The 20,756-nt window shown below is 34.4% G+C and overlaps 1 protein-coding gene across 1 annotated transcript in view; it reads left to right on the forward strand.

Annotated features, from left to right (window-relative positions):
- The window catches only part of snama (something that sticks like glue), a 36,980-nt gene that overhangs the window by 516 nt on the left and 15,708 nt on the right, over window positions 1–20,756 (forward strand). The window contains 15 exon segments of the mRNA XM_089734521.1: window positions 266–497; window positions 3,068–3,179; window positions 3,495–3,622; window positions 3,715–3,878; window positions 4,196–4,286; window positions 4,705–4,811; window positions 8,581–8,655; window positions 9,460–9,564; window positions 10,995–11,053; window positions 11,134–11,223; window positions 11,309–11,376; window positions 11,467–11,571; window positions 12,124–12,324; window positions 12,776–12,865; window positions 17,547–17,723. Of these exon segments, the coding sequence (XP_089590647.1) occupies window positions 266–497; window positions 3,068–3,179; window positions 3,495–3,622; window positions 3,715–3,878; window positions 4,196–4,286; window positions 4,705–4,811; window positions 8,581–8,655; window positions 9,460–9,564; window positions 10,995–11,053; window positions 11,134–11,223; window positions 11,309–11,376; window positions 11,467–11,571; window positions 12,124–12,324; window positions 12,776–12,865; window positions 17,547–17,723 (1,804 nt within the window).

Genomic DNA, 20,756 nt, shown 5'->3' on the forward strand with positions numbered 1-20,756 from the left:
CGGTTGTACATTTTGGGATTCATTACAAACTCCAATACTTCAGAGGTAGTAGTTGCCATGTTTTAAACACTGATTAATTAATTGATTTCTAATACAAACATACATATTTAAAATTTTACTAGTTACGTCAATAATTGTTGAGTAACGAATTAAAAATATGAATCAATCAATTACTATAAAGTATTGCTTATCACCAATGATTTAATTATCAAAATATCAACTCATATTACCATTCTACAAGTAATTGGTATGGTTGTTGTTTCAGTATATGTTGATGACAATGCTTTGATTCCAAAGAATACATCTCTCCTGGTTGCCAGAGTTCCACTTTCTCAACAACCAAAGAAGCAGTGGGAAGGCTCAAATAGTAATTCAGCTCCACATAAAGATGTTACTGTTAATAAAGGACTGGCTGATCTATCTCGCATGGAAGGTAGCGAACAGGATAAAATAAATGCTATGATATCACAATCAACATTTGACTACGACCCTAGCAAGTAAGATTTAACTAATTTGCATGCCAATTTAAATTTTCTGTTGAATACATCGTCTCTTCGCATTAAAAGTGTACAATTTCCAAAAATATTCGAAATTGAGTTAATATGCAGAATCATTTGGTATAACCGGTATTTTTCTTATAAATACTGTCAAAAGAGTGTAGTTCTTTTTTTTTTTAGTTTACCTATGTTTTGACTACTATTAGCAAAATTAATACATAATTTTATCTTTAAAAGACAATATAACTGGTAAAAAATTAAAAATAAAAGTTGCAAAGATGATTAATTTTAAAAATTATCACATGTTGAACCTTTAAAACACTCCAGTAAAATTAGTAGGTTTTGAAATATACAGTTTTAATGCGGAAGACATGTACATGTTAAGCTAATTTTTCCATCTTATATTAAATGGTTTTATTTTATTTGTTTATCTATACCTACATTGAACAACATTCTTGCAATCAGTATGTAGCAACAAATTTAGTAACAAAAGTTTGTCTGTAGAATAATTTTATAAATTTTTTGTGATTTGGTTATTATACATTACAAAAATTGTCATTCGTGAAATATGCTTTAAGTTTATGAGTTGAACTTTACATATATACAAATATATTCTATGTGGTCATAACAAGATAAATCAGTTTTTCAGTACCAAATGAAATTAATTTTAAATACAAGTGAAACATTCCAAGTGAAGACTAGTAGTACAGGTGTCCCTCATGCAATATGGTGCTTGTAAAACGAATTTGATATTATATAGTACAAGAATTGAGGATAATTGTAACACAGTTTTAATATAACATGATTTAAAAAATTCAAACATTGCATTAGAAATTGTAGTTTTCCTTTGAATTACATTCAATGAGGGAAATCCTAACTTTATTGCTACTGGAAAATCTCATTTCATTTTGAGAAGTGACTAACAATAGTCTTTTTTTACAAGTTTATAAATGTATTATAATAAATAAAATTGGGGTCTGGAATAAAATTACTTGTAATGTAGTAAATTAAAATTTGGAACTTAAATGTACTGTCTGACAAGGTTTAGATATAACACAAAAAGGCCTCGATACCTTTCTTTTTCATTTCTGACATGATTAAAATAAATGTGCAAGGGAAAATATATTTAATTTAATAATTTATATTAAAAACTAGCTGACCCGGCAGACTTTGTAGTACCTCAATCGATAAATAAAAGACCTAAGCTTTTGTATAAAATAAATTTAAAACAAACAAAAGGAATCCGTCCAACTGGGGACACATCAAAGGGAAATCAAACAATTATTTTTATTTAATTCTGGGTATTTTCATATTTATTTACCTTTTAAACCTTCTCTGGACTTCACAAATAATTCAATACCAAAATTAACCAAATCGGTCCAGCCATTCTCGAGTTTTAGCGAGACTAACAAACAGCAATTTATTTTGATATATATAGATAAACAATACACATATAAAAAAATACCAAACATATTAGTTCATAACATCTGTACTATTAAGGTCCATATGTAAAAAAGAGGAGATATATAAAATAAATAAATACATGAAGACATTGTAGCTTAAAGGCTAAGACAACCAGTGTATTCGTACCAAGCGATGCAATGGTGTCTGATTACTGCATGCAGAGACTATTTTTTCAAATGTAATACTTACTTAACTAATGTTCATGATTGATTTCCATGGTGAAGGAATAACATTTTGTAGTAAAAAGCAAACTTGCAAAATTATAATTTTCCTAATCACTGATGATAGAACATCTTGTGACTCCAAATTTGTTGGTACCACCATAGGACCTATTTCTACCATGAATCAGTAATGTGTTTCAGTTTGAAGGGTGGGGTAGCTATTGTACTGTAAAAATTGAGACCTTGGAACTTTAGTTTCAATGTGGGTGGTGGTATGTAGGTTGTAGATATCTATGGGCTCTGGTAATCTAGGTTGGTCATAAGCTCATCTACCCATTGAAGCAATAAATAAAAATAAAAAATGTAAAATATGAATATATATCCACCATTCCTATCCGAAACAATCATCATTAGAATAAAATTCGATTTCTAGAAGCCGTTTTTACATGTAGATTTGTTTTTAGTGGTTTTCTTATTACATCGAGGGGTGAACGGCTATTTCGTTTATGCCACTTTTTGTAAATTTACATAAAAGACTACTAAAAATATCAAAAAAACTTCAATCATTTGAATGGAGGAAATTTAATTAAAAACATCGAATTGTTGATGCTAATGCCAAACAAAGAGCAACTTTAGTAAAAAAGATAAATGTCGCTTAAACCAAATAGCTTTCTACCCTTTGATTCCTTTCCATGATTCCTTTTCACCCAACAGTAGGAATTAAATACATAAAAGTAAAACCCTACAGAAGGCTGCTGAAATGGGCAATTATTTGCAAATAATTATCCCTTGTGGATTATATCTGATAGGGCGGCATTATTATTTCAAGATTTAATATACATATTAAAATTATTTAATATTTAATATGTAGAATTAAAATTATTTAATATGTAGAATTAAAATTATTTAATATGTAGAATTAAAAATAATATATATTTTTTCTAGTTATCAGAAAATAAGAGGACAAAATCAGAGAGGGGCTGTGCCATCTAATTACATTTGTTATAAGTGTCAAAAGCGAGGACACTGGATAAAAGATTGTCCTGCTGCAAACTCAGTAAGATCAATTACCTAATTTAATTAATTAGTTACTTCAACTTCCTTCTAAGAGTCAATTAATTTAGTTACTCAGTTTTGTTAATAGAATATTTATACATTTTGACAATTATTACCATGCATTCAGGTAGGAAGGAACTTTGGTCTCGTGTCTCTTGAGACACCCATGTAGGCAATCACCATCTGGTGGGCTGTGAGAATGAGTTAAAACAGTATAATAACACTAAGAATCATCACATTTCACATAAAACCACATACATATTTAAGACACGTAAACTAAATGAAAAGTGATCTAACATAGCATAAACTTATTTAGGGCGAGCCAGTGGAAATACGACGGAGCACAGGTATTCCTCGTAGTTTTATGGTACCTGTTGAAGGACCAAAGGCACCGGGCGCCATGATGACTCCGAGTGGAACCTTTGCCGTGCCTGCCGTAGATCAGTAAGTTTTTTGGAGTACTAGAAAATCAGCTGTTGCTAAGCGGTGTTATATCTATTGATTTTATTTATTAAAATAATGTTTTTAATTCACAGTGAGGCTTATATGGCCTCTGAGAACTGTGCTGGTGATCCATCTGGTAGCGCACCCAGCGCTCCCGAACCAACCATCCCGGATGAACTAATTTGTAGTCTGTGTCGCGATCTTCTCACCGACGCTGTAATGATACCGTGCTGTGGAAACTCTTTTTGTGATGAATGTATGTAGTACAAGAACGAATACATATCAACAATTGAAAGGCAAACGTGACTAAGCGACAATAACTGCTTTATACATAAATGATAGGCAATAACCATATTCGATGCGCAAAAAAATTTTATTTCCAGGTCTATTAAAATCTTTTTAATCCTACAGCTAGATTCGTTAAAATAGAATTTTTAACTTTAAATTAGTCTACTGTAAAGTTCACGCATTGTCGCTTAGTCGCGTTTGCTTTTCAAGCGTTGATATATATAACTTTCAATACAAGAGTCGCTTTCGTTGGTTATTTATAATGAAATTTTATTTTCATATAAGGCATAAGAGGTGCGTTACTGGAATCTGAGGATCATGAATGTCCCGACTGTCGGGAAAAAGAAATATCTCCAACAACACTTATTCCAAACAGGTACCACTAGTTACATACATTCGATATTTATTGAACTAAAAAACTGTTGAATGTTTTTTAAAGAGTACAAAGAAATAAATGTATATCTTAAATATGTAAGCCAGTTAACCCCATTATTATATTCCTTTAAACAAACTTAAAATAGAGAACGTACCGTTTATCGTATACCTTTTAGAATAAGGTTTTGTTTGTTAGCTTCGAAATTGCCACCGATTTGTTATTGATTTGATACAATACATATCCTATCCCTCAAAGCGAAGCGAACCATTATTTCGTGGCTGCAATAGACTACACTGTAATATCGGATTTATTTTTATCTTAATTAATTTGAATAAATAAATCAACAGAATAAATTTATGTATTTGTCGAATAATAACAGCTAATTGTTGCTAATTGTTACTAATTGTGTTGTTTTTAGATTCTTGAGGAACTCTGTGTCGTCTTTTCGCAATCAAACTGGATACAGCCGGCGAGCACCTCATCGACCCTCGGTCACGCCAGCTCAAGCCCGTGCTCCGATAAAAGGTAAGTTCCTTCTTTAACCTTATGACCACCTGCATTTCTTTTTTTCATTGCTTAGATGGGTGGACGAGCTCACAGCCCACCTGTTGTTAAGTGGTCACTGGAGCCCATAGATATCTACAACGTAAATGCACAACCCACCTCGAGATATAAGTTCTAAGGTCTCAGTATAATTACAATGGCTACCAAACCCTTCAAACCGAAACGCACGATATCGCACGAAATAAGTAGGTAGCTACCGAGAACGTTCTCTGACTGACTTGATTTAAATTACGCAAACTCGATTGTAGCGTAAGGAAGGACTGGCGATACTTCTTCTGTGAATTAGATTAGCGATTTTCCAATAAAATAAATAGTTCAATAGATTTTGATAGTGTATAGAATATTTCATCTGCGATTTATAGAAAGAAAATCACGTCTCATTTTCTGTAAAAAATGCCGAATTAACTATTATTACGTTATATAAAATAAGATAAATTCTTCATGACCGACGATGTTCGGATATCGACGATTGATTTTGAATGTAGTAAACGAAATCGTGTATAATATTTGTTGCACCACTTTTCGACTTTGACCACTTCATAGACATCTACATACATAAATGCGCCAACCGAAACGCATTACTGCTTCACGGCAGAAATAGGTGGTACGCGGTGGTACCTACCTGTGCGGACTCACAAGAGGTCCTACCACCAGTAATTACGCAAATTATAATTTTGCGGCTTTGATTTTTATTGCACGATGTTATTCCTTCACCGTGGAAGTCAATCGTGAACATTTGTTGAGTACGTATTTCATTAGAAAAATTGGTACCCGCCAGCGAGATTCGAACACCAGTGCATCGCTCGATACGAATGCACCGGACGTCTTATCCCTTAGGCCACGACGACTATAATGCTAACTATTTGTTTTCTTCAAACTTTACGATTTTCTTATTATAAATATAGCTAGCTATACGTACCTTGAAGACCAGACGCATTCGACATCTAGAAACTTACACAAAAATGTTTGTAAGTTAGAAATAATAATAACAAACACCTGAAAATTTTGTATCTTAAAAAGTCCCTTAAATAATTATTTTTGCACCTGCGTTTTGAAGTAATGCACAAGCATCTTCGTGAAGGGGCTGATAAATTTATCCACTCTTAGCTCCGGTGTAGCCTCTTGTAACATTTCTGTAACTAGTTATAAAAAATCTTAAAAAATTCATACTTATTTCCTTTTAACTCATTGTATCTTTACTGTTACATACCATACTAAGGAAAATAATACGTAGTGTATTATCACACAAAGATAGTGTTATTAGTACATTTAATTGGAAGTTTATATCGTGCATTGGCCAGTTTGGTCAGAAAATACGATCAGGCGCAAGTTACCTAAATGCACTTTAGCACTTGGAGTCTCCTAAACTTTATACGATAAATGATAAGTGGCTCTACGTTACAATAAAAAAAAAAAAAATTGCTTCAAAGTATTCCACACCACATAGAAGAATATGATAATATTGGCTCAATGTCACAGATATGTCACACTCCCTATTTTCCGAAATCAATAAACAAATAATAAAAATATATAAGTCGTTAAACTTAATTTATTTTAGAATTTATGATCTAGAGTTACAAGGTGTTAACTGATAAATGAAGGTAGTTTTTGGTTAGTTATTTTTAAATAGTCCTGACTACCAACTAAACCGTCACGGGGAAATATCAGATTTCATTAAATGACACAAAATCGGTTCGCATATTGAAAAGTTGTGGTCTAAAGGATAAGACGCCCAGTGTATTTGTATAATGTGATGTGACTGCGTCGGCATTCAAATCTCGCAAACAGGTACAATTGCTTTTTAATGAAATACGCATTTTACTGATAAAAGAATGACTTAGACAACATAGTATAAACAAATCAGGTGGGCCGTGAGTTCGTCCACGCTAGCATACGTACCTACCCATTCTATCTATGGGCGTCAGCCTTGACGCTCATTGCACTGAGTTCGACTTTCTGAGAAGGCTCCCATGAACTCTGAAAGCAGGATCAAGTTAACTGGAATTTGAAACTGCTTTACTAATTCGTTTAATGAATGCAATCGTGGTAAAAAGTCAGTCAGCTAGTGAACACGTGACCCAAGCTGATCAGAAAACACATTTCAGCATGACAGCATGCCGAGCTATGCTAGAGCATAGTTACCGTACCATAAAGTGATTGTGATATAAAAAACTCACCTAACTTAAATTTACACTTGTGTTAAAGTTTGTTTTATTAACCTTATTTAACAAATAAGTGCCTAAATTTCTTGTGATTTACGTCTTTATTATTGTTTAAATAATTTTGACTCAATTTTATCACCAGTCACAATGTGAATGCTCTTGAATCAATAAGTAAATTTAACAACAAATCCGCAGAATTTTAACTTATAAATACCATCCATAAATAACAATAAGTTGTTCTCTCTCTTTTCTCTTCTTTACCAGATAATTAATCAATGTTACTAAGTCTATTGATTTATTAACATTTTAAAACACTAGAAGTTCGAAAGCTTGTAAAATAATTACCGCCGCCTAACTAACAGTTTTAGTTGTCAGGTTTTAAACAATGTCATATCGTTAATTCATATTAAAAAAAGAGCTTTTAAAAGTTATATTCCTTCAATGTTATAATAATATTAAAAGTGTTTTAAATAATTGGAACCGAAACATTGATTTAATATTAATAATATTGCTATAGATCTAAATCTATTTCGAAAGCCCTTTTTTTGTAAATCCCAACAGTCCGCCTAGAGGTAATGTTTTTGATTAAAGCTGTTAAGCTTCATACACGTTTGTATATGCTGACAAGGTAAAATAATTTCTAAAATAATAAAATGTTGAATGTGAAAACCTTAGAGTATACATAAGCAATCCATATGTATACTCTAAGGTTAAAACTTTTTATTTGTACTATTGGTTTCAAAAAAGATTTACTGTCCTGAGGAGAATCAGCGAAACAAAATTTACGGCCTAATCTGTTTTTACTATTACCAATATGTTGTTATTTTCTATTTAAACGAGCACCAATAATTTTACATTACAAAAACAAAAAAGGAAGTACAGAAGTAATAACCATGAACCGCACCGAAGCGATCGTCTTATTTGAACCTCATGTTGCCTGATCAGTGATCATTAACTTTATAATTATAAGCATATTAATTACCACGAGATAAAATGAAAACTCATAAATGAGAATAAAAAGTGTTATAAGTCATAAATAATGCGATGTTGGGGAAGTTTCAAATTTTCATTGAATGTTTATGACGAGGGCGTTTTATATCCGTATATCCGCTTATTATTGAGAATAATTTCAGAAAAATTCATTAAATGTGTACCTTAAAATGTAGTAGAAAAATTACTTACAAATAGACTCCTTATCCTCGAGATGCGCACCAGAATAATAACGAAAATGATTATACGTGTTTTTTTATTTAAACACTGAAGCCAATTATGAAGAAGAAGAGTATAATGATGTATTATTTTTATACGTCACTTCTCCAATGACTTTGGAAATTAGATCTATACAACACAATAAGTAGAAAAAAACAGATAGTGCCAATTATGAACTTTGGTTATATGTGCTATGTGCACGCTGTGACTGGACACCATGTTAAACAACACATATGGTAAATTTATCACATGAGTCCGACTGGGGTTGTCAATGAACCAATAAACAACAAAATAAATATTTTTAAAAACAGTTTGTCAAAATTGAGTCTATAGTGCATTATTATTATGCATTTCCTCAGAGGCAACCACTGCATCGAGTGTACAACAACCTCCACCGAATGGACCCGTTAAACCGCAAGTCACAGCCTCTGTCGGTCAGTGCATTTAAAAAGATATTGGTTTGGATTTTTTATCGCTTGGTGATTAACAATTAATGTTTTTTAGTTTAAAACAAAAAATAAAAATAAGCCGTCACCTGTGATTTGATGAATTTCCATGCTTAGATCATACATTTACTTGCAATCTATTTATAAACGATTAAATCGAACAATTCGTTAATGTTTTATCAAATGAAATTAACGCGAATTATTCTGATCGAAATGAAAAATTAGAGTTGGCGGATCTGTGTTAAAACTGTACAGTTATTGCAACACTTAGTTTTTTAACTGTTAAAACAAAAACAACACTGTAATATTGATCCACTTTTAAACATTTCAAAATGAATAGTAAATTTCGAAACGGTCACGTCGCTCAAGTTTGCAGTAGAGAGGGGTGAATATGATGGCCGCTTTACATTATCTTAGTGCATTAGGAGAGTACAATATTAACACTCGAATGCGAATATTATCGTAACATTGTATACACTTTGGTCATTACTATTTGTTAACGCAAAAAAAAAAAAAACTCAATTCAAAGTGTATGAATGCACTCAATTGAATATAACGTTTTATTTGTGCAGCAAATAACGATGACAGTGATAAGCGGAAAAATAAGCAGGCGGAAGATACTCCAATTCTATTTTTAAAATAGAAAAACAAATAGAACGGTAGTTATGCAAATAGTGCTTTATTACTAAAAGCTATCGTATGTCCGTGCCTCCACTATTGTACTCTCCTAACGCAGTAACGACTGACTAAGATAATATAAGTCGGCCTTATTATTGTGGTGTGACGTTAAAGAGAGTCGCGGCGGCGAGGAGTCGGACGGGTCGGCGGACGACAACATCACAGTCACGATGCCGCCCAAGCTCGCGCACCACGCACCGCATCGACACTACAGATACGGTACACGAGAACACGACCCTCCTCTCCACTGCCGCCCTTCTCTTAACGCTACTACAGTTTTGTTGCTTATTCATAGAATGACTACCGAGAGAGTAACTTTCAGTTCACATCGCATTGCATTGCGGGTTTTTTTTTGCGTGACAAATAAGTGTTGAGCGCCTATAAAACACAAATTTAAAATTAAATTTATTTTATTATAAAAACTTTTGTTGTGTATGTATTATTAATTTATAGACAGTTTTATGCAAGTACGTGAACTGAGGGTAATGCACTAGTCAAATGACACTTTTATTTTTATTTTGTTGAGATACGGTGGAAATAATTCAATTGTGGACTAGAAATTTTAGTGACAAAAACTTTACGTCTGATTGATTTGTTAAATTCTAACAAAATGCTGCTGATGTTGGAAACTGCTATAGAAAATATTTGATATTGTTTAATAAGTGTCATTTGAATTTTATTAGACATGTTCCGGAAGGTCCTTAGAAATGTTAAGAATAACACGCTGCATATTTGCTTGAAATAATATTTGAGAAATAAGACATCAGCAAGGACTTTTGGATGAAATAAATGAATATTAACCTTAAATAAGATTAATATAGTATACTGGAATCTTTAAACAAAAAATAAGATAAAATTTTATTTAAGATACAATTAAAATAGTCTACTATGTCTTATTACCAGCCATCAAAAGGTGGCTACTCGCTAACACTGACCGCTTACGCTAAATATTGCTAACTGCATGTCTAATAACTGTTGTACGAATGGTAATATCTTTTCTGATCTCTTGGGCGCGCTGATGTTTGATTAATTCCATTTTTCGAAGAGCTGTTGACAACATTGAGGAGATTGACGATTGGTACCTAAACTACCTATTTAGTCGTTTGTTGTCAATTCGATATAACAGTCGTAAATCTGCATTGGTGGATTATTCCAGTACGTAAAGTGTAGCCCAGTTTACCAAAATGTCTCCTTTGCGTATACGACTGTAGCGTTACGTACTAAAAAACGTTTGGGACTACGACGGTGCGCAATTTAGATTAATTTTGTTAAGTCCAAATAAGTCGTAATGTCGTTATATAAAAAAAACATAAACAAACAGCAAACAAATGCAAATGCATGTCATAAAATATATCCCTACCACGAGAGTATTTTTTTGAGCAGTTTAATGTAGCTTTTTAAAGCTAACAGTAAAGACTTAAATGAAATTTAAAACTACAAACACATTTTTCAATTATTATTTTAAAGCATTGTATCTGTCTTGTCATAGAATAATAATTTATAATGAATAAATGTTAATGGTGTTAGTGCATGAACTTGCGTGTAGAGTTCACCTCACTGTATGTCTTGGTATTTATTGGTTCAATGTTAATCTAATATTTTAATACATTTTAATACTCCGTACATAATAGTTTCAAAAATTGTTACAGGCCATCAACCGATGATAAAACCAGTCGTCGAAAATCCAAATTCATCCATACCACTCAATGTAAGTTTAGATACATATGTATGATTTTATTTTTGTTGTGGAATGTTCCAAAACGAATGGTAAATATTTGTTTCTTTCAGTTACCTAGAATTGAAGAACAAAGGGCTAGCACTCCAACAATAGATGAACGAAGAGAACCAATGGAACGAAGAGATCCAATGTCTTCTCAGGTATTTTTTTTTTATAAAATTTATGATATACTTGTTAAGTACCAGGTTTCTTATCATTAAATGAAATAAATACTACTTTTGGCAGATACCGTACAATCGAGGTCCTCACCCGTTCGCTCATGGAGCATCGCAACCACCTCAACGTTTTAACGAGTAAGACTGATTTTCTTGTAAAACCATGATGACATGATTTTGCTCGCTAATTAGATTTAACTATGAATGTTTTTTTTTGTTTGAAACTAGTCCACCGCGATTCGGTCCGCCGCCCGGTCCTGGATTTGTTGAGCGTTTTCCTCCTGAACCGTATCAACCACCTCCGCCCGGTATCAAAGAATCGCCTTCTAACAGGTAAATGTAATCACTTTTTTATATTTAAAGGAATGCAGATATAATTGCATTTAAAAATAAATTTAATATCCAAGGAAAAATACTGTTTTAACCCTTACACACAATTATAGAATCTCAATGTGTTGTGGTGGCATTAGTCAGATCAATAATAAAATATACCAAATTAGCTTCAGTAAATTTATTTTAGGATATTCTATCTGAGTTTTGTTTCTTATTGATATAAATATTTTATACATTTATAAAGGGGCCGTTAATATCCAACATCAAAGAAAGCCATTTGCAATGTTTAATTCTATTCGATACTTTGGATCTTATCTTTGTTTTCTTCATTTTAGTATTCAGTTTGCAATTTATTGATTTAAAAGGAGCGTTGTAAATTAGATTATAAATTTTAGTTTCATTTTCGACTTTATAAAGTGTTTTTCTCGAAATGAGTCTCCAGAGAATTTCTAGAACAATTGAAAAAAGGGCATGGTCAAGTATTGGTTTAAAAATCCATGGAGAGTTGAGTTCGGTTAAGGGCGTTTGTTTAACTCAGACGCATTGTCTTAGGCCGGGTGAGGATCCGCTGGAGGCTTTCAACCGGATGATACGCGAGAAGGAGATGCGAGCCAAGCGGCGTGAGGAGGAGCGGCGCCGCGAGCTGTCTCCGTCTCGCTCTCGCTCCCGTTCTCGCACGCGCACCCGCACGCGCTCACGCACGCCGCGCGTTCGCGCCCGCAGCCGCGCCTCCAGCCGCCCGCGGTACTCTAGGTTCGCTCGCATCTATCGCTCCCTCCCCTCCCGTGAGAACTAGATGAAAACGAACATTTAAACTGACATCTCGTTAACGTCATAGTCACCAGACGAAATATTTCGTTTCGTTCATTTAGTGCCTTTGTAATAAGATGCTTTTTGATTTATGAAATAATATGATATACTTCTGACCGACCTAAGATTGTCCATAATCGATCGCTTTTTGCATGTCGCTTCTTTGTGTAGATTTAAACTTAGCATGTTCGTCTGAGATTTGCATAATACGTGGGCCGTCGAACTCGTTACCTATTATTCTCTTGTTTTTTTTGTAGTATAATCATTATAGTCATAATGGGTTGTGGTTTATTTATGAAGGTAGATTTATTAATAAAATAATGCTTGCTTATTATATAATTTCTAGTTAGTCTCGTCAAAGTCGAATTAAATTAAATTTACATAAATCTTGTAGGTCGCGTTCGATGTCGCGCGGCCGCTTGCGACGTTCACCGTGGTCGCCAAGAAGACGCCGCACGCGCAGCCGCTCTCTTTCGCTAACGAGGTAAAAATACAAACTATTAACTTGGTGACTGCGTAATAATCTGTGGTAGTTACGACGATATCAGTTAAACTTTTTTATTTTTTTTATTGCTTAGATGGGTGGACGAGCTCACAGCCCAACTGATGTTAAGTGGTTACTGGAGCCCATAGACATCTACAGCTTAAATGCGCCACTCACCTTGAGATATAAGTTCTAAGATCTCAGTATAGTTGCAACGGTTGCCTTACCCTTCAGACCGAAACGCATTACTGCTTCACGTCAGAAATAGGCAGGGCGGTGGTACCTACCCGCGCCGACTCACGAGAGGTCCTACCACCAGTAAACTAGTTACTGTTAAAGTGTTAATTGAATCGGTATTAGAAACTATTGAGTAACTTTTTCATTTATTTTGATATCATAAATAAATAATGAGCCTAGTAAAGTTGACGTGACTTCACGTTGGTTGTCAAATATTGTAACGTATTGTAAAATACGTTTTCAGTAAATAAAAATATTGGCAAAGGATGGAAATCATGAAATATATAATTAAGCATTCATGAATTGATACTTCGACCTTATGTCTCAAGAAAACATATTCATCACCAAATATTAAGGTGTTAATTGGCTCCGCTGCTAGGTTTTTTATTAGAGGAAGTCAATTGACGTTTACTGTGTTGTCAGTTTCTGATGAAATAAAAATAGTGTTGTGACAAAGTGAATGATTGAAAAAACTCATGAATTAATGAAATTGCCTCGATTGTCTAGTGAATAGTTAGCACGGAATAGATAAATAAGGTTGGAATGGTAATGTAGGCGGGGCAAGCATGCCACAGTTATGATTGTACAAACATAACTCGACCGATTCTTTCATTCACCGCGTTTAGTGCGCTTCGGTCTACTTGGGCGAACAGATCTCCGCTTTATAGTGCCGTGTTGTGCAATTATAATTTGTAAAACAAAAAATCAGACCTCAAGTATAGAGCGAGGAGGTATATCTTTCGATCGGTAAGTCGAAATTACCATTTAATTACAATATTATTTGTCTAAAACATAAAAATATACTGAGCATTATGAAATTCCAAACATTAACAATATTATTGCAGCAAGTTATAAATAGCATACATTGCGCGATGTGTACTCGCCCAATGAACGCAATGACCAAGTCAGCTTCCATGTACTACATGCATTGCGTTCTCTACACTTCAATCTTTGAAATTTCGGCCTTTGCCCTGATTGGCCGTGGTGCAGTTTGTCGATAGTGAGGTGACCATGTGGTGAAATAAAATCATCGACAGAATTCTCAACTATATTTACATTTGACATGGATAATTTTTGCATTATTTTATATTTAATTAATGATACCAAGTATATTCTTAGTGAGACGTATTTTGAGTAAAATAAATATGTATTATTATTATTGAATTATTATCATTGAATTAATGTGAAGGTATAATATAAAGGGACATGTAGACCTCTCATTTACGGGTATTTACTATATTGTCTAAGACGTATTAAAATTTAAGTAAAATGCTATTTGACTTATGCAGTAAATTAAAAATGTTTAGGTTTCCTAAAGAACCTAACGCCAGGGAACAATGGATTGACGTGACAGGTAGAGGAAACTGGAGACAAAGACGAGTACTATTTGCTCTAAACATTTTACTGAAAATGATTTTACCATAAAAAAATCAGAATACACTTAGTTTTGAAAAATTCATTCGCAATTAACAGCAAGCGCCAACTGCTTAACAAATACGTTTTATTCCAGGGACAGTGACTATTTGTAATTAATAAAAGTAAAATAGTTTTCTTTTTCAATATTTATTTCATGTTTCATTTTCTCCATTCATTCATCGGATAATTTATCGATAAAGAATATCGATTTTATCAAGCACTAGCGTGTATGAACATTTTTATTGCCTTTTTTCGTGTGTGAGTGTGTATGTCTACGGGTGTTTTGTGCTAGTTTGCGAACGAATATCTGTCCTGAGATTTATGTGTGGGTGTTTTTGTTGTGTGCGAAATACTTGTAATCACAGTATGTGTATGTGTAGAAATTAAAATAGTGGGGATGAAGCGGCGACACTGGTTCTAATACAAAATTAGAGCAAAGGCCTTTCCAACCTTATTTATATATTCCGTGATAGTTAGTGTGCCAAACTGCCGATGTCGGGTACGGGGTAGTCGTGCTTTGTACATACCAACGAGTTTTCGAAGATTATGCTCCTATAGTATCTACTTATACTGAATACCGCGTGTTTTAAACATTAAGCAAAACATTGCGAGGAAACTTGTAAGACTGTCCTATTTTCAATACATCATGTAGTTGAAACTATAGATGTATAAAATATAACAATTATAGGTAGGTAATGAAAATAAAAAAACATCGCTTATTACATAATTTGTTTTTATTTATCATCAGATAAAAATATCATCACTATCGTTTTCGGTGACATTAATTATAAATCTGTCTGAAACATTGTCGATCATGTGGTCGAGACCATACATTTTGTCTTCTTCTTTAATTATATGACACACGCAGCTACTCCGTTTTTCAGGTGTGATATGTTGAAGCCCTTCTTCAAAAAGTTTTTTTTACTTCTGTCATTTTGAAGGTTTTGTTATTTCTTGCAACATATCCTTTAGCCTGCGCCCATACCAAGTCAATGGGATTGAGCTCACAGTGGTATGGGGGCAGACGTAAAACAATTATCCCATGCTGCGCTGCCATCTCGTCCACCACATACTTATCGCAATGTTCTTGTTTGTGCTGCCGTACACTGTCTATAAGAGTAGCTTTAACCATTGTTGCTTCGAATGAAATATATTTGCTCGTTAGCCACTCTTGTAATCTAGGTTTAGTCCAAGACATTGTAGGCAGCGATTCTAGTTTCCTGGAGTGGTAGGGGACAATATCCATCACTCCTACGGAATTTGGTTTTAGTTTTGGCAAGACCCCCCTAAACCACTTCTCAAAGGAATCGGCATTCATCTGTTGATGATAATCTTCGTTATTTTTTTTGGCTTCAAATATTAATAAGCTGTTTTCTACGAATCTTTCTTCTCCTCCTATATGGCCGATAATTAATCGTTTGCCCTTACCTAAAGGCTGTTTTAAGCCAGTGGTCAGTCATCTAGGAAGCTTGGCGGGACGATAACACTGTCTGGTCAACCCATGCCTTCTTCGGTGCATGACCTTCAAGACAGTAAAAAATATCAATTAATTATTGAAAGTACAATTTAATGTAAAGAAAACAGAAAATTGTACATACCTTCGTTGATCCAGGTTTCATCTTGGTAATAAATATACCTTTCTTCCCTTCGATACTCTTTAATTTTTCGAAGGTATCGCTGGCGCCATAAAATAATGTCCTGTCTGTTTATTAAAATACTTTGTCTTGATTTTGTGATATAATTGAAATTTAAATGTTTCATAACATTTCTTAATGTACTCCAAGAAAAATTGGGTAAGTTTGGGTCTTCATTGACAACCTTAAGAATCTGTAAAGTAATAAAAAAGTTTTTGAGTAAGGAAGTCTACGCAATCTAATACTTTTACAAAGAACATTATGGTGGACACAGAATATAATGCAGTAGAAGGAATAAAGTTTAAGATACCTTTATAATGGTGGGTGGCTCATTTGCATAAAAAGAATGATGTACTTTTCGCCTTATAGCGGCAAAAGTAAAAGCGTCTAATTTATCTTTGATTTTTTTTATTTTTTTTTATTGTCCTTGTAGGCAGACGAGCATACGGCCCACCTGATGGTGAGTGGTTACCGTCGCCCATGGACATTCAGCAATGCCAGGCGCAGAGCCAAGCCGCTGCCTACCGCAAAACTGTGTTTTGAAACTGTGTTTCGGTCCACGTTTCTCGGGAGACTTAAATTGTTCATTTTCTTTGTGTTCTTTTAATACACTGTAAACTGAGGTCACACCAATTCCCAAAATGTCAGCTGTTTTCGAAACACATTATTTTTTTTCGGGATTTTCAATAGGTAATAATGAATAAGCTTTCTCCTCAAATGAGTGTTTGTAGACGTTTTGTATCATAACTTTTTCGGTAACGCTTGAAGCAATCCGCGGTCTCTTCTTTCTTGGAGACAAGCTTTGGCTTGACGTGCTTGGTTGAGGATACCTATCGTTTGTACGGAACAATATAGCAACAAATAAACATAACAATTTCCACAAACACAACGCAACGATAAACTTAACAATAACAATAACTAAACAGTGTGAGCGCAGAAAAAACATTCGTGCTATCAGACCAGAGGTTAGAAGCCGAATTACAAACAAAACGGCGACCGACGCGCGCGGCGTTGATCGGTGCTAGCACTAGTCGCCGCGCCGCGCTTTATAATAAGCTGTCAAAAAACTGATTGTAGTTACATACTACTAGTAACTTATATCAGAGCACTTTTATACAATTTTATTGTAAAATAGAAATAATATTCTTTTATAGTTTGAATAAATGATTAACTATTCACACTCATTGTTCATTCATCGGATTGAACGAAAACTGAACGCATCACTATTGCTTTAAATATAGCAACATTATTTTACAAAGTGACATTAGCTTCTGTCAGTGGGCTTCGTCTAATTAAAAATACGACTATAAGTCTGCCTAATTTATTGTCACTGTTCCACAATCTTCAGCCACTAGTAAAATATAGAAGTTAAGAGTTGATGATGTTTGATGCAGGTCGCCGTCCCCCCGGCGTCGCATGCGGTCTCCCATACGGTACCGTTCGCCCCCTCTGCGGTCGCCGCCCCGCTCGCCGCTACGCTCGCCGATCCGCTCCCCGCTCCGCTCGCCGGTGCGGTCCCCACGCCGCACGCCGCGACGTTCGCCGCCGCCACCGAGATCCTCACCGCACAGGTATGAGCAAATTTTAGTGATGGTATATATGTAAATAATAGGTTGGAGAAAAAGTCTTTTCGCATTATAGTATGTATCTGGTTGGTTTTGGTATCATTAAAAGTTTAAATTTTAAAGAAGATAATTCCAAATTCAAGTTAGGAAAATGTGTGATTATTATCTATTTTTCGTACTGTCAAGATGAGTGAATCTAATGAAGAAATTCGATACATTTTAAAATTTTACTACAAAAATGGTAAAAATGCAACGCAAGCCGCGAAAAAAATTTGTGATGTTTATGGACCTAGTGCAGTGTCTGTGAGAGTAGCACAAAGGACAAACCCGAAATCCATACAAACTTGGGCCTGGCGTTACAGTGCTAGAATTTGGGCATAAGTTACAATACCTAAGAAGGTTTCATGAGCCCAATTTTCAGGTCTCCCAGCAATGGCCAAATTGGTAAAATCAGACAATGTTTACATTTTAGGTTATGTTTATTGTTCGAGATATTTTAATAAAAACGATATTTTTGAGGCTGTTTCCTACTAAATATGAGTAATTTTTTACGAAACCTGTTGCAGCAACAGGTTGCTTTGAAAATAAAAATGTAACCTGTTACGAGAAATACGCATTAGGTTGTTTACGAAAACGAACGAAAGCCAAAAATTAAAAACAACGTAATGCGAAACGCGCTGCGCACGAAATGATTTTTTAAGGGATTTTATGACCTGGTAACTAAGACCTTTAGGTCAGTCTTATTTTAATTTTAATGAAAACTTTTTTATATGAAAAACTATATTTATATGATAACTTTTTTATATAAAATATAAATAATTACGTGCTCCCATATTATCTCATCACATTTCATTTCATTTTATTTCATGCCTTTTAATTTTTATTTTTTATTGCTTAGATGGGTGGACGAGCTCGCAGCCCACCTGATGTTAAGTGGTTACTGGAGTCCATAGACATCTACGACGTAAATGCGCCACCCACCTTGAGATATAAGTTCTAAGGTCTCAGTATAGTTACAACGGCTGCCCCGCCCTTCAAACCGAAACGCATTACTGCTTTACGGCAGAAATAGGCGGGCGGGAGGCGCGGACTCACAAGAGATTCTACCACCAGTAAAATTATTAATGTAACTACACCATAGAAAAACTCAAAGTACCAAATCGACTTTTTCATGTTATATTTAAGATTGCCAGTTGAAAATATTTTGAATTGCCGCAGTTGCCGACATGATTTCGTGTCATAACTAAATGGCACAGTTATTTATTTCTTTTAATGATTTTTGTTAGTAGATTTTGGTGCTTTACGTTACGTTATTCAATGAGATTAAGTTTATAGTCTGGCCAGCGAATCATGGCTCAACTAGATAGCGGCAATCCAAAATATCTTCAGTTGGCAACATTAAAGATAACATAACACGAATGCTATAAGGTCTTGTACCATTGGCCGTAAAGTAATTAAAAAAAAAAAACTTAACACGATTTAATACATTTGTGTTTTTCTATGGCTTATTCACATTAATATAAAAATTCAAAACTATCCTTTCATGCTATATTTAATGTTGTCAGTTGTAGATATTTTGAATTGTCGCCATTGTAAGTAGTTGTGTCGATTCGATGGCCATACTCTATTTACATTGATTAAAATACCTATAAAAACAGTCATTTATCCTAAAGCAAAAGAGTATTAATTATTTTTTACACTCGATTTCCACTAAATCGATCCTATTTTATGGATGCTCTAATTCTAATCCGCACGTTTGTGGAGCTAGTTACGTATATTGAAATAACTGTTGCAGATGTTTACAAAGATTGTTTAAAACAAAAAATTGAATTCAACTTATTTTCTATACTTGGCCATTGCCAATGAAGCTAAGATTTCAACAGGTTAATTAAGCAAAATAGACGAATTTTTTGGTACATATCCCATTCGTGTAACGCTTAGGCCCAGAATGGGGTTTCTCCTTTGGTTTAAGCGTTTTCAATCCGGAAATTTTGATGTCAAAAATGCACATCGCTCTGGTCGCCCTATTACGGATAAAAAATATGCCATTTTTGAAAAAGAGGAGCAAGATCGGCATATCAGTAGCTACGACGTAGCTGAAGGACTGGGAATTGACCTAAAAACAGTTTTGGCGCATTTGAAAAAAACTGGGTACACAAAAAAGCTCGATATTTGGGTACCTCACAAGCTCAGTGAAAGAAATCTAATGAACCGTGTACTCATTTGTTGTTCTTTATTACGACGTAAAGAAACCGAACCATTTTTGAAGAAGCTAATAACTGGTGATGAAAAGTAAGCACGTACGATAAGAACGTGCGAAAAAGGTCGTGGTCAAAGCCGGTCAGGCTTTTCACAAACTGGCGAAACCCAGGTTAACTCGCAACAAGGTGATGTGTGTGTGTGGTGGGATTGGAAGAGCATTATTCATTATGAGCCAACACCAGGCAGGACCATCGATTCTGAACTCGACTGCGAACAATTGATGAGATTAAAGCAAGGAATTGACAAAAAGCGACCGGAATTTATGAAGTTGGAAGTGTGGTTTTTATCATGATAATGCTAGACCTTACACATCTTTAGTCACTCAGTAAAATTAAAAGAGCTTGGCTGAGAGGTGTTAATGCATCCGCCGTATAGTCCTGACCTTGCACCTTCAGATTTCCACCTGTTTCGGTCTCTTCGGAATTCTTTAGGCAGTGTCAGGTTAACATCACGAGAGGACTGCCAAAACCAATTGTCGCGGTGTTTTGATCAGAAGCCCCAAAATTTCTATAGCAATGGGATCGTGTCCCTCCCTACCTGCAAGATGGCAAAAAGTTATCGAACAAAATGGTACCTACATACTTTAGTTAAATGTAAGTAAACTATATAAAAGAAATAAAAAATGTTGTGAATTTTCTTAAAAAAGCCGAAGAAACTTTTCCCTCAACCTATTATAATCAGAGAGCAATTTTTGCGAGATTGCTTCTTATTACTGTTAATACAGTGCTTCATACACTGATGTGATATGTGACAACAATTACATTCAAACTAAGTTTT

Source organism: Bombyx mandarina, chromosome 17 (genome assembly GCF_030267445.1).
Source record: "Bombyx mandarina strain Sakado chromosome 17, ASM3026744v2".
Classification (NCBI taxonomy): domain Eukaryota; kingdom Metazoa; phylum Arthropoda; class Insecta; order Lepidoptera; family Bombycidae; genus Bombyx; species Bombyx mandarina.